Raw genomic sequence first — 14,179 nt, forward strand, 5'->3', positions numbered from 1 at the left:
TTGAATTTGAACATGTGGAAGATTAACAATAAGCAAAGCAAGCAATAATATTTGAATTGCTTCCCATCACACTATCATAAATAACAACCAAGAGAGGTTCTTTATGGCAAAACATCATCTATAAGTTGAGGAGCAATGCCTTGGTTCTGGAAGAGACTGGTCTTCTCAAAACTAAGTGGCTAGATGAGCAGGGGATGAAATGAGGACCCTGATATCAAGGCAAAACCATGTTAATTTAGCAGAAAATAGGAGTTAGGAGCTCTTGTCTTTTACAGGCTTAAGATGCTATTAATCATCTGAACACTAATAATCCCACCAGTCTGCTCCACAATGCTGACAGGAATTCAAAAGTCATTCTCATTGCCTTACTCTGCACTGGTGCAGAGAAAATTCTGAGTTCCATAGAACACACACAGTAAGCATGTATTATCAGTGACACTCCCCTTCTCTTCCAGCATTCTCCTGACATAACAAATTCAAAAGAAGAAGTGATGGTATGGTTTCACACTACATCCTAAATCTTCTGCTGGAGTGAGTGCAGAGGAGGGCAACAAGGTTGGGGAAGGGCCTGGAGAATAAATCTGATGAAGAGAGACTGAAGGAGCTGGGGATGGTTAGTTTGGAAAAGAGGAGGCTGAGGGGAGACCTCATTGCTCTCTACAACTACCTGAAAGGACATTGATGTGGAGAGGCTGCTGCTGGTCTCTTCTCACAGATAATTAGTGATAGAACAAGAGGGAATGGCCTCAAGCTACGACTGGGTAGGTTTAGACTGGACATTGGACATCACATCAAGAGTGGTCAGGGATTGGAATGTGCTGCCCAGGGAAGTGGTGGAGTCCCCAAGCCTGGATGTGTTTCAAGGTGGTTTGGATGTGGTGCTTGGGGCTATGGTTTGGGGGTGACCCCTGCAGAGTAGGGCTCTGGGTCAGACTTGGTGATCCTGAGGGTCTTTTCCAACCTGAATGTTTCTGTGATTTTGTATGTGGTTACCTGCTGCAGAGTACTCCAAGGGCCACTATGAATTATCTTTTGTGTACTTAATGGGGGCATCTTGTGTCCTGAACTTTTCCTTGGTCGTTTCTTTTTAGTTACTTGCTTTCTTTGGTTTTCTTCCTGTATTTTAGACCAAGATTTACATGTGTTCATCCAGTTTATTCTCTTCTTTTCAATATCATCAGGAAGAATTATTCTGCTGGAACACTCCTCTACATCTTGAATTATGTCCCAGGTCTCTCTGACTTCTTCATTAGCATCTTCCACTAGAAACACAGCATTCTTCCTTGTTTCAGACTGAGAAAATTGGTCTTTGATTTTGCTACAACTAGCATCTGGCTTGATATTTGGGGGGCTGCTGCACATATTGTTTGCCTTATTTTCTACCATGTCACTGGCTCCAAAATTAACAGATTCATCCTTTGAAGCAGGACTACTTGGAGCTTTATTAAGGTCTCTAGTTTGTAAGTAATTTTCTTCTACATGTGTTACTGAATTCGTATACATGCTCTCATTATTTACTTGAGAAGCGTGTTCCTCCTTCTCAGAGTCTAGTTCATTTGGTCTTGGTGTCAAATTTCTTCCTGCTGGAAGCATCCAACTATTTGTTTCATCCATCACTTCAGTCTGTTTCTCTTTTTCTTCCTCTGTTTGCATATTCAGTTCCTTCTTCTGCTCTACTACTTCTGTGTTTTCTATTGGCTTATCCTCTTTTGTGTTTTCTTGGTTATTTTCTTCACTTTTGCTCATGACAGTTTTCACACTTTTTTCTCCTAGTCTCCTCTGTTCATCTCTTCTTATTTGCAGCTGTTTTTCTCGTTCAGGTCTCAGGCTTGCTTTCTTTTTCTCATATTCTTCACGTCTCCTCATCTGTTCCAAATATTCCTGTCTTTCCAATTCTTCTTGTTTCTTCTTCAACTCTTCTTTCTGTTGCCTATTTTCTTCCATTCGCCTCTTTAATTTTTCTTCTTTTTCTTTCATTTCTTTCTCTATTTCTCCTAGTATTTTCTGCTTTTTTTTTATTTCATCTTTCCATTCATTTAAGATGGGAGCATACTTTTTATGAACTAAAAATGATCTAAATGTGGCTTGGATTTTCACAGCTGCTGTCCTTTGTTGTTCTGCCAGGTGTTGTCTTTCTTTTGCTTTTTGCTCTTCCAAGGCCTTTTTCTCCTCTTCCATTTGCAGCTGCAGCTTCATGATCAATTCCTAGGCCAGAACAATTGGGATAGACTTCAACTACTTTTAAAATAGGACAGGTGATGTCACATATTTATCATTAATATACAGAATCTGCTGTATTAATTGCTCCAGAATAACATTTGGTCTCAAAAAGATCACTGTACAACCTTACCTCATGTTGCATAATTTTGTCTCTCCAAGCTTTCTTCTCCTTCTGTAACTCATCTTCTATTGATGCTTGGTGTTTCTGCACAAAAAGGTTAACTTAAATAAATATTGTACAAAGCCTAGAACATCACAAAACACCTTTTCTCCAATCTCTCCCATCTTTTTGACTTACCAGCTGTTTACTTTTGTGAATGCCTGAATTAAAATGAGAGACTCAGGTGTGTGTGGAACAAAATAAACGTCTGCACACTTCCATCAGATTTGGGCATCTGTACTGAAAAATCCACACCTTCAGGGAGTCAGCATCTCAGTAATGACCCAAACATCTACCACCTTCCTCTCCAAATTCTGTACTTCTACTATTAAAGATGAGGGGGGGCTTGAACACCACCTACAAGGACAGGCTGAGGGAGGTGGGGTGGTTCAGCCTGGAGAAAAGAAGGCTCCAGGGAGACCCGACAGATGCCTTCCAGTATCTGAAGGGGGCCTACAAGAAGGCGGCAGAGGGACTGTTTACAAAGGCTTGCAGTGATAGAATGAGGGGCAGTGGTTTGAAATCAGAGAAGAACAGATTGAGATTGGGTTTTAGGAAGAAGTTCTTTAGCATGAGGGTGGGGGAGCACTGGAACAGGGAGACAGCTGAGCCCCCATCCCTCGAGATCTTCAAAGTCAGGCTGGACAAGGCTCTGAGCGACCTGATCTAGTGGAGGATGTCTCTGCTGACTGCAGGGGTCTAGGTGACCTTTGGAGGTCCCTTCCAACCCAAACTATTCTATGATTTTATGAAAACTGCATTTGCAAAATAACCATTGAAAGTATAGGTAGATAATAGAAGCACACTCTGAAAGTAGCATGAGCAATCTCCCTTTAATTGTACTGCTGTGTTACTAATAATATTGCCAAGAGAATAATTTAATGTTTGGCATAGCAAACTCATTCACTGTTGATCAAAGCAGTAAATACACAAACCCCAACAGACTGTACTTAAATATGTCCTACATCTCAATTTGGTATCACAAGTAGACAGAGTTTAGGACAGTCTGGGATAGTACTTTCCTTTTCACACTGGATCTTGAATGTGTATAGTCTAGATGGGAACAGATTGGCTTCAATATCATTGATTACCTTACGAAGCAGCTCTAACTTTATTCTTTCAGCCTCAAATTCCTCCTGACGTTGCACCCTTCTTGCATGCTCCTCTTCATTCCGTTTTTCCTGTGCTTCTCTCTCAGCTTTCCACTTTTTCTTTTTCTCATCTTCAAGCTCCTTTTGTCTTTTCTTCCACTGCTCTAATTCTTGTCTAGACTTCTCTTCTGCTTCTCGATGAGTAAGGCTTATGCTCATTCCAGGATCAGCTACAAATTTATAATCCAACAAGCAAACCTTTTAATTTCATTATAATCACTGGGAGACATTAAACAGTCTAAAAATATTGACAAGAAAAGGATTCGGTGATGGTGCAGCCAGAAAATATTCACCAAGAAATTTCACCAAGAAATTAGAACTACAATGTGAGTGTTTTCTGTCAGAGATGTCATATTATCATGATGCACATTTACTGACTCTGCTACAGCCATGCTTGTTCTACCAATACATAGTTCAGGATTACACTTAGGCTTCAGGATGAATTTTCTTCTGTGGCTATCAGCAGGGATTTTATAAACGATGTACTCCACCTCAAAACACTCAAAGGCTGTGTCAAAGGGAAATGTTCCCAGCCTATACAACTGAAAAAAGCTAAAAGCATAACATGCTTAGTACCACCAATCTGGCTTCCCTTTGTGCTCAGAACAATTTAAATCACTTTTTGAGTAGCATCTTTTAAAACAAATTTCTATCAAGACATCAAATACAAGGATAATTTTGTGATCCTGAAATGAGATAAAAGCACAGGCATTTACTCATGTCCGATTCATAAAGTATCAAAATCTACTGCATACTGTACCATCTAATTCTTTACAAAGACTGCCATGATGCTCATGAAAACAGAAAATAGGGTTATGATGCTAAAGATCAACTCAACCAAATGACTAATGTATTTGCTTACCTGTAAGAAAATGGTCATCAGTGACCTCATTATCATTCCCATCACAACTAGGTGTTGTAGCAATCTGGAGGTCTTCATTTTCAATTTCAAACAGTACCTAACATTGGCATTAAGAAACAGGAAACAAAATTTTAAAGCAGAACATGATAAAAATTTTCCAGAACAAAGACCACTTTTTTCATCATATGACAAGTACAACAATACAAAACATACTACAGCCTAGAATCTTCAGACATTGAACAATGCAAACATATCAGTCAAAAGGATGTTTTCTAGTGTAATAAATACTGAAGTATTTTCCCAAATACATAATACTTCTCTGGATCTTTTAAAAACACATTTCACATTTTGCCTTGGAAAAATGCATGGTTTGCACTTGGGAGTTGTTTTACATTCTGTAGAACTAAGCACTATATACATTAATACTGTTATGTACAGAGGGGAAGGACAAGTTACAGAGTAAATTCTGAAGAAGTCTGTTTGAAAATAATGCTATGGGCGTGAAGATTGCTATATTTCTTTCATTGTTCTTTATTGGCAAGAATTCCTGCTCAGTGAGCATCTCTTCATCACATGCTCAGAGCATATATTAGTATCTGCAATGCAGCTAAAGTCACAAAGTAATTGTGCTGTTCTAAACAATGGTCCTCTGAGAACACAAAAACCCCAACCAACCATGTTTGCAAAAGTGCTCACTAATAAAAGCCAGGCAATAAACAAAAAGTTATTGAATTAAATGCAGGTTTGTATTTTCCTAACAACTTCAGCAAGTTATTCAGTAAAATCCTCTGCATTTGAAAGTTGCAGAGATTATTAGGTTCACATTTTCTATATAATAATGGAATATATTAGGAGTAAGATTAATAGGAGCACATCCTCCTGATCATCATTCTCAGACAGAGAAGTTTAAAAATCTTATCATACTACTGAGATAATATTCTGCCAATAATTTAACAACAAAGGATTATTTGGTTTGGATTTTTGTGCCCAGCATCTCAACTACTGAAACAGAGAATTTATTCCAAATGTTAAAACTTAGAGACACTACAGCTGATGTCCCAGTTCCAAAGAACACCATATACAAACTTATCTTAGTGCCTTCTGGATAGTCTGGAAGAAACAAATGGAACATATCTATAGGTCTCCATAGGATGCCAGCAAAGCAAGAGCAAGTGATCTAGATTACTTAATAGAATTTTATTCACTGTAAATATTGCTTAAAGAAAGAATACCCTTTCCTTCAATTGCTCTGGATTTTCATTATCTTCAGAAGCCAATTCTGACAAGTAATCTGAAGCATGGCAAGAAGCTACTCCATGAACATTACCTAAGGAAGAAATAAATATATAACTTAGTACACAGAGAGGAAATCCCTTGCTAGTCACAGAATCACAGAACTCGGTTCTGCTCTATACTGCTCAGCAACTATATTGTCTTAAATAAAATGAAGGTTTCTTGGTTTATTTTCCCTTTAAAACTCTTAACACTTTCCCTGTCCCTTTCCCCAGCTCCCCCTCCCCAAGTTTTACTCAAGTCTAGAGAAGAGTAGATTTAGATAGTATGTTAGGAACAAGTTCTTTACCATGAGGGTAGTGGAACACTGGAACAGGTTGCCCAGGGAGGTGGTTGGGGCGCCATGCATGGAGATATTCAAGGTGAGATGCCACAGAGCTCTGGGCAACCTGATCTAGTTGGGGATGCCCCTGCTGACTGCAGAGGGGGTTGGACTGGGTGACTTTTGGAGATCCTTTCCAACCCAGCCCATTCTATATGTGGGAAACATTTTCTACACTAAAAGCAGCAAATATGCATAAGTGGTACACAATGACATTGTAAGAATTCAGTGACAGCAAACATGAAAGAGAACTCCACAGCACAGAACACAGCAGAACATCTTCTGTGTAGAAAAATACCATAGAACTTGTATTTAGATGAGCCAAAAACTGACAAATATCAAGGTCTATCGAAAATATTAAACCTTTGTTCACAAAATCAGTTACACTAAATGAGTACGAACCCCAAAATGATGTGATAAACTAGAATGGAACAGACAATGGCAGCTCTCTGGCATATAAACTATAAGCTTGCTTCAGTCACACAGCTGGCACAACAGTATCATTCCCAATTACAAGGCAATTGCATTTAATGCTAGCCCAGGCATTTCTAAAGACAGACTTTAAATATATCCCATGGGATTCAATTGTATCTTGAACTGTTAACCTTGGCTAGTGACTTGATTTTAGACCTTCATGAAGAGTCTGGCCTAGGTCCTGTTTCTGAGACTATCCTGCAATGTGTCTTCATCTATGGTTTAGCCATCAGGTGAATTTTTAGAAAGTTCAATTCATAATCAGATATTAATCATGGAGGACAGCACTGTATGTTATTATTCCTAGAGATTTTCAGCATGAATTCATTTGGCTGCTTGCCCTGCTCAAAAGTTTGCATTGTTTTACTGAGGATTTTTATTTTTAGTCTAATTTCCACTGACAATGTAAGGTACACAAATATTTCAACCGTGATCCTTGCTTACTTGTAGTTTCTTCATCTTCTAAGTCTTGAAGTATGAGTTTTTCAGCATCTTGATTTCTGCTCTTTATAAAGTTTAAATAGGAGAGAACTGACTCTGGCAAGTCATCTGAAATCTAGAAAAAACACAAACATTTGACATAAATTCTACATTTTCATCTCACAGCTATGACCAGAGGTAAATACTTGGCATCCAAGAATAAAGACTCATTTTGGCTTCACTTCAAAAGCACTGATGAAGTCTTAGTAGCAATTGCTACCAAATCTGTTCCCAATTCCTGCACTCTTCCCATTGTCTTATCACCCACTGAAGAATCAATAATTCTAATTTTTAATTACATTCTAATTACATACTGGAGCACATTTTACCAACAACTTATCCCCTGTCTTTGGAAACATGTTTCAATTAACATTTTCTTGTAAGTGTCTTGGACCAAGAGAGTAAAGGAAACTTTAAGACAAAAAATTACAAATACCTATGATGCACAGAATCTTTTTCTTAAAAAGGTACAGAAATGAATTTTTACCAAGTGTTTAAAGTATGTATGTAAATCTGAGACTTCAGTTTCCTATACTACGTATTTTTTACTCAAAAAAAGACTGTCTTTTATTCTAAGGATTGTGGAAAATGGTCTCTCTTCTCTCAGATGTGTAAACTGAAGCAACCATTAACAGCATTCAACAATTGAGTGTATAAATAATTATCACTGATGTCTTTGCTTATCTTTATTTCCTGTCAAACATGATTTACAGTCACACATGACTAATATCATCTACTGTAATATTCCATAGATCAATCTCTTTGCTAGAAGTCTGAAGAGGACCAAAATAACTGTTAGGATCTCAGAGGAAAATCTATCCCCAAAGTAAGAAATCATCCAAAAATGAGGACTTGAAACACCAGTTTATATAAAATTAATATTAGGAAGTCTTCAAACACAAGACAGTCTTCTGTAAGATTTAAATACAGAGATAAAGGAAGAATCATTGGTTTATTCATTCAGATTTAATCTACCTCATTAGCTTTAATAAAATTTTCTATCTTCAGAGGATTTTAAACCAAATCATTATCTACTGCCTTGATTTTCTTATTAAAGCAGTATACTGGCATTAATATCTTTTATTGTCACCACTGGAAGTTGCATTTTTTATGAAGCAATACCACTGAGACTACTTTTCAGAAGAAATCTTCAGGGTAGATATGTCAGAAAAAGTTCATTCATCAGATAAGATTTCCAATGCTTGCACTACTTTTGAGCAGAAATAGATGCAGTTTTAGCCCACTGAATACTTACTGCCTCGCTGTCACTCAAAGCTTCATCTGCTACCTCTGTGTCTGGATCATCTGCCTCACAGGAAGAAACACTGATTCTGCTTAGCTCAGTTTCTATTTCTTTTTCAATTTCTTCAATGTCTTCTGATGTTCTACTTTCCATAGTGTCTAATCTGTTTCAAAGCTACACAATGAAAATATTTTCAGCATTGCATGTGATCATTTAATCTAAGTTTATTCAGATGTGTTTATTGAACAGTTGGCTTAAAACATGAAAAGGAAAACCAGAAGTTTGTTCTGAACATCTTATTCCATACCAGCAAGCAAAAAAAAAAAAAAAAAAAAAAAAAAAAAAAAAAAAAAAAAGTTTATGATAACAGAATCTCCCCTTAGTTTACCCCCCCTGTATTTTGCAAATGTGACAAAATTTGAGTATCAAAAACCTCTGCCTGCTTTCTAATCCTTGTGGACAGAATCTGTGCTACAACCAAAGCCTCACAAGGTTTTTTCTCCCCATGCATATAACTGAAAAGAAACAAACAAACAAAAGCTTGAAACAATGAATGCATATTAAAAACAAACAAACAAAAACCACACAAAAAATGAAAACCACCCAAAAAACCCCAACGACAACAAAAAAAACCCCAAAACCAAACCAAACCAACCAAACAAACAAAAAAACCCAAACAGCATATGAATAAGAATCCAGAAAACACTGGATAAAATTGTATTGATACAGAGAAAGCAGTGACAAATGGCATAATGCACAGAAGTATAAGACTTGTACAATGATTCAGGCAGGAGTGGAAGGGATCCTTCACCATCCCCACCCCTTTCGTCACCGCTAGCCCTAAACAGGGAACAGGGGAAGCACTCCAGACCCAGTCAGCAGCTTCTCGTCCCTCACCCGCTCCTGGAGCAGGAGGAAGGACACGCTGAAGAGCATCTCAGCCGTGACAGCGAGAAGCAATCCTTCACTAAGAGAAACTACACCCCCCTGGAGGCACCGCGCTGGGGAGGCCTCTCGCCCACTGTCATTTCCCGGAGGGACCGCGGAGCCACCACTCTGCACGCCGGGACGTGTAGTCCGCTTCTGAAGGCACTCAGACCCTGCGATGTCCAAATAGCTACTCACTTCTCCTTCAGCCGAACTCCTACGGGAGCCCCCTCCTTCCTGACTCCTTCCGGAGACCGATCGCCCCTCCGCCCTGAAACCCCGCAGGCCCCAACGGCCCCTGGTCAGACTCTCCGTGGGGACGAGGAGAGCATCGCCACCGCTCTGTTAAACCAGGAGCGTCACCATGGCAACGAGAAGCGGTGGCTTGGACGGCAAGCGGGAGGATCCAAACTTCGCAAGCAGTCCGCGTTTCGCGTCAGGTGTCAGCGTGGGACAAAGTACTTCGCAGCCCCTTTGTTTTCGGGCAGTTTTAAAATTTATTTTATATTCTTTTAAGTAATGGACCGATACTCAGCGTTCAGAATAAACTGGCATTCGCAATTAATTGGGAACATCTTTAATTAGAGCAGGTTGCTCAGAGCCCCACCCAGCCTGACTTTGCAAGTTTCCAAGGAATCAAGAATCAAGAATCAAGAAGGTTGGAAGAAACCTCAAGGATCATCGAGTCCAACCTGTCACCCTACACCTCATGCCTATCTAAACCATGGCACCAAGTGCCACGTCCAATCCCCTCTTGAACACCTCCAGGGATGGTGACTCCACCACCTCCCTGGGCAGCACATTCCAATGGCCAACCACTCTCTCTGTGAAGAACTTTCTCCTCACCTCCAGCCTAAACCTCCCCTGGCGCAGCTTGAGACTGTGTCCTCTTGTTCTGGTGCTGGTTGCCTGGGAGAAGAGACCAAACCCCTCCTGGCTACAACCTCCCTTCAGGTAATTGTAGACAGCAATGAGGTCTCCCCTGAGCCTTCTCTTCTCCAGGCTAAACAGTCCCAGCTCCCTCAGCCTCTCTCATAGGGCTTGTGCTCAAGGCCTCTCACCAGCCTCGTTGCCCTTCTCTGGACATGCTCCAGCAATTCAACATCTTTCCTAAACTGAGGGGCCCAGAACTGGACACAGTACTCAAGGTGTGGCCTAACCAGTGCTGTGTACAGGGGTACAATGACCTCCCTGCTCCTGCTGGCCAAACTATGCCTGATGCAGGCCAGGATGCCATTGGCTCTCTTGGCCACCTGGGCACACTGCTGGCTCATGTTCAGGCGCCTGTCAACCAGTACCCCCAGGTCCCTTTCCACCTGGCTGTTCTCAGCCACTCTGACCCCAGCCTGTAGCTCTGCATGGGGTTGTTGTGGCCGAAGTGCAGCACCTGGCATTTGGACTTGTTGAATGCCATCCTGTTGGACTCTGCCCATCTGTCCAGCCTGTCAAGGTCCCTCTGCAGAGCCCTTCTACCTTCTAACAGATCAACACCTGCTCCCAGCTTGGTGTCATCTGCAAATTTACTGATGATGGGCTCAATCCCCTCATCCAGATCATCAATAAAGATATTAAACAGGATGGGGCCCAGCACTGATCCCTGGGGGACACCACTAGTGACAGGCTGCCAGCTGGATGTGGCACCATTCACCACCACTCTCTGGGCTCAGCCCTCCAGCAAACAATGGCAGACTGCCCCATGCAGTGCCTCACTTGGATGTGTCTGCAGTCTTGGAAGCTTGACTACCCTACGTTCTCCTACAAATGGACCTTGAGCTTGTTTGGAGTTTCTAGCAGGGGAGCGCAGCTACTGTATACCCTTGACCGATGAACGGTACCGTCTCTATCGGGGAAGGTCGTCCTCTTCGACCGAGCGCGCAGCTTCGGGAGGGACGCACATGGAGCGGTGAGGGAGGAAGGGGACACCCACCTAGCCAGCCAGATCAGCCGAATCAACCCTGGCGATCAATGGGGTGACAGATGTCTCAGCCAGATCGCCCTCACATCCACCTTTCTGGGCATCCTGTGCCAGTGCCTCACCAACCCCGCTGTAAAAAATTTCTTCCTTATATCTAGTATAAGTCAACTGTCTTTTAGTTTAAAACCATTACTCCTTGTCCTGTTGCAACTGACCCTTCTAAAAAGATTGTCTCTTTTTTTTTTTTTTTTTTTTTTCTGGGTGCAATATGATTTTCCTGGAGCCTTCTCCAAGCTGAACAACCCCAACTCTTTGAGCCTTTCTTCATAAGAGAGGTGTTCAGCCCTCAGAGCATTTTTTGCAGCTGTAACAGGTCCAGGTCTTTCCAGCACTGAGGACTGCAGAGCTGGAAACAATACTCCAGGTGAGGTCTCACCAGAGGAATAAAGCAGTAGAATCACCTCCCTCTACCCATTTGCTACACTGCTTTTGATGCAACCCAGGGTCTGGTTGGTCTTCTGGGCTGTGAGCACACATTGCCCCAAGTGCTTCTTGACAGGTCCTCTCTCAAATCCTTTCATCCCCCAGCCTGTACTGATATAGAGGATTGCAGGGAACAAAAAATAGTGGTTAAAAATTCCAAAAAAAGATCAGAAAAGTTCACATATAAATTACTTCAGAGCTGGAGAAACACCCTGTCGAAGAATTAAAGGCTCCACACAATTCCATCTACCAAAGATAATATCAGAGTCAACCAGGTTGAAAAAGACCTCAGAGATCATCAAGTCCAACCTATTACCTAATACCTAACACCTCCTGACAACTAAACCATGGCTCCAAGTGTCACATCCAATCTTTTTTTGAACACCTAGGGGGCAGGGAAGGTCCAGACAATGTAATTTTCATGTGTAATGGTATTTACGGGGAATGTATCTGTCCCTAAAGTCTGATTAGGAATACAAAGGTGCAAAGACACGTATAAGAGGAAAAAAAAAAAAAGAGCTAAAAGTTAAATACAGTTTTTACACAGAAATTGAGCACTTTTGTAAGCAAGGGAAAAGGATCTCCCAAGGACAGTAGGTTTTTTCCCCATTGTCTTTCAAATAAACTGAGTGCCTTTTTGAAAGACTTACAGATGCTAACTGCAAAATATTGGATTCAAGGCCAACTGCTTGTATTTTCTCACTGGTGTTATGGATAAGACATTTAAATCTTAAACCAAGGGAAATGCCTCTATGTGACACCCACCTTGCAATGTTTTGTACTTTACAGAGTACAATATGGCCTGAATTTTTCAATGTGGCTAAGTCCTGAAATGCTGATTTGAATGGGCACTTGAGACATGTTGTGTAACATGAGTTTCACTGTGATCATGGTGACTGAAGACCACAGCCACTGTGTCATGCATTTAGCAAACAACTTTGCCAATAAAAAAAGACATTTCTGTAGGCCTGTTGCCTGTAACCAGGAAGCCAGGGCTGATCAACAGGACAAAACTGCCCTGTGATAAGGTTGTGGTTAAGCTTGACTTCAGGAAGAAATGTATTTTTATGAGGCTGTGCTCTTTAAGGTAGGATGGAAACACTGAGAGCTTTCTTGGGACTTTCTTGGGAAATAATGTATTATAAAATGTACATAATTTCATTAAAATAATATTTCAGGTTTAAGTTAAACAGAGTTATTATTAGACTGGCTCAAAAAAAAAAAGCATTGAAACCACATAGTTACAACAACAAAATTATTGCAGATGCCAGTTTTCAAGTTAAATATCTAACTGTTCAGGGGGTTTTACAAGAGCAATGCATTGCACTAGTGTTTTAATGCATTCTGGGTTTGAAAATTCTGTTTAATTACTCTTCATGGTAGTGAATTTTCGTCAGGGAAATGCAAAGCCATTTATCTAATTCAAGTCCATGAGTTTATGTGGTGCATTATCAACCCAAATCCATTGCAGAGCTGGGGTGAGAAGTTGGAGCTTTCCTCATTCTGTGATTCAGTAACAGAAGTTTTATAATCCAAGCAGTGGGGATCTTGTGAGCTTGTGTATGCTCAATCTTTTCTTCTAATCAACAAATTTGATACATATGTAACATATGTTTTGTATGTAAAATCTCTTGTTAACAGAGGATGTTTTTTGTGACCACAGAAGCTTCATCCTTGTCATTTCCCCTTCCTCCTCTGTTTTACAAACAACAGAAAGCATGACTTCTTATTGTAATCAATCTGCAGTGATTCTGACAAGCAACAAGAACAATTCCTTTCAAACAAATCCCTTTGCATAAGAAAATACTTCAGGAAGAGTATGCCTGTGCTGGTTAGTGTCTGTGCATGTGTGTGTGCCTGCTGCTTTACCCGTGAGAAGTGTGGGACAAGGGCAGCTGGCTGCTGTCGCAGGAACCATCTTCTAACCCTGCTGCTTTTGCACTCCTCTCTGGTTGCACCACAAAACCAGGCAGAACAAAATGCCAGAACAGGCAAATTAGATTGAAGTGAACATGAGGAGGGGGAAAAAAATTAAGGAGTTTCACTGTGCATAAAAATCTTGGTGGGCTCGGAAGATACTGTATCTGACAATGATGATATTAGTAATAATATTGTGGTGGGTTGAAAATTCCCCTCCCCCCCCACCCCCCCCCCACATTAACTTTGCCAGACCAGCTCAATAGAAGTAAAATGAAAGCTGTATTTACAAGCAAAACTACAATCTACAATGGAATGCAATAAAGATGTAAAAAATATACAGGATTTACAATGTTCACAAATATTTGCAATTGATGAACAGCACAAGGGCACCTGCCCTGGTCAAAGACCAGGGGAGCTGCAACAACTTCTCCCTTCCCTGCCTTCTCCCCTTACACCCCTGTACACAAGGGACAAGAGACAGAAAGTGGAGATATTAGACTTAGCCAAAATAAAAGCTACGCAGCCAAGGTCAGCAAAGTCAGTTAGTGTCTCCCTGAGTGAAGAAGCCAGAAGAGAGATATTGTTTTGGGAGCCAAATCTTATGGTAGATATCTGCAATATGTTAAAGACTGGAGGGGAGCAAGCAAGCTGGAAAACAAAACCTAATGAACTATGGGTCTGTAGCTGAAGAGAGGAAAAGGACCAGGCACCTGTACAGGTTAGAGGCTG

The 14,179-nt window shown here is 40.8% G+C and overlaps 1 protein-coding gene across 1 annotated transcript in view; it reads right to left on the minus strand.

Annotated features, from left to right (window-relative positions):
• The window catches only part of LRRIQ1 (leucine rich repeats and IQ motif containing 1), a 139,594-nt gene extending 131,236 nt beyond the window's left edge, over positions 1 to 8,358 (minus strand). Inside the window, exons 1-7 of the mRNA XM_054399999.1 lie at positions 8,218 to 8,358; positions 6,927 to 7,038; positions 5,626 to 5,720; positions 4,394 to 4,490; positions 3,472 to 3,701; positions 2,351 to 2,425; positions 994 to 2,205 (exon numbers count right to left, since the gene is read on the minus strand). Coding sequence (XP_054255974.1) covers positions 994 to 2,205; positions 2,351 to 2,425; positions 3,472 to 3,701; positions 4,394 to 4,490; positions 5,626 to 5,720; positions 6,927 to 7,038; positions 8,218 to 8,358 — 1,962 coding nt within the window. The remainder of the gene's footprint in view (positions 1 to 993; positions 2,206 to 2,350; positions 2,426 to 3,471; positions 3,702 to 4,393; positions 4,491 to 5,625; positions 5,721 to 6,926; positions 7,039 to 8,217) is intronic.
• Positions 8,359 to 14,179: the final 5,821 nt, after the last annotated feature.

Source organism: Indicator indicator, chromosome 3 (genome assembly GCF_027791375.1).
Source record: "Indicator indicator isolate 239-I01 chromosome 3, UM_Iind_1.1, whole genome shotgun sequence".
Classification (NCBI taxonomy): Eukaryota; Metazoa; Chordata; class Aves; order Piciformes; family Indicatoridae; genus Indicator; species Indicator indicator.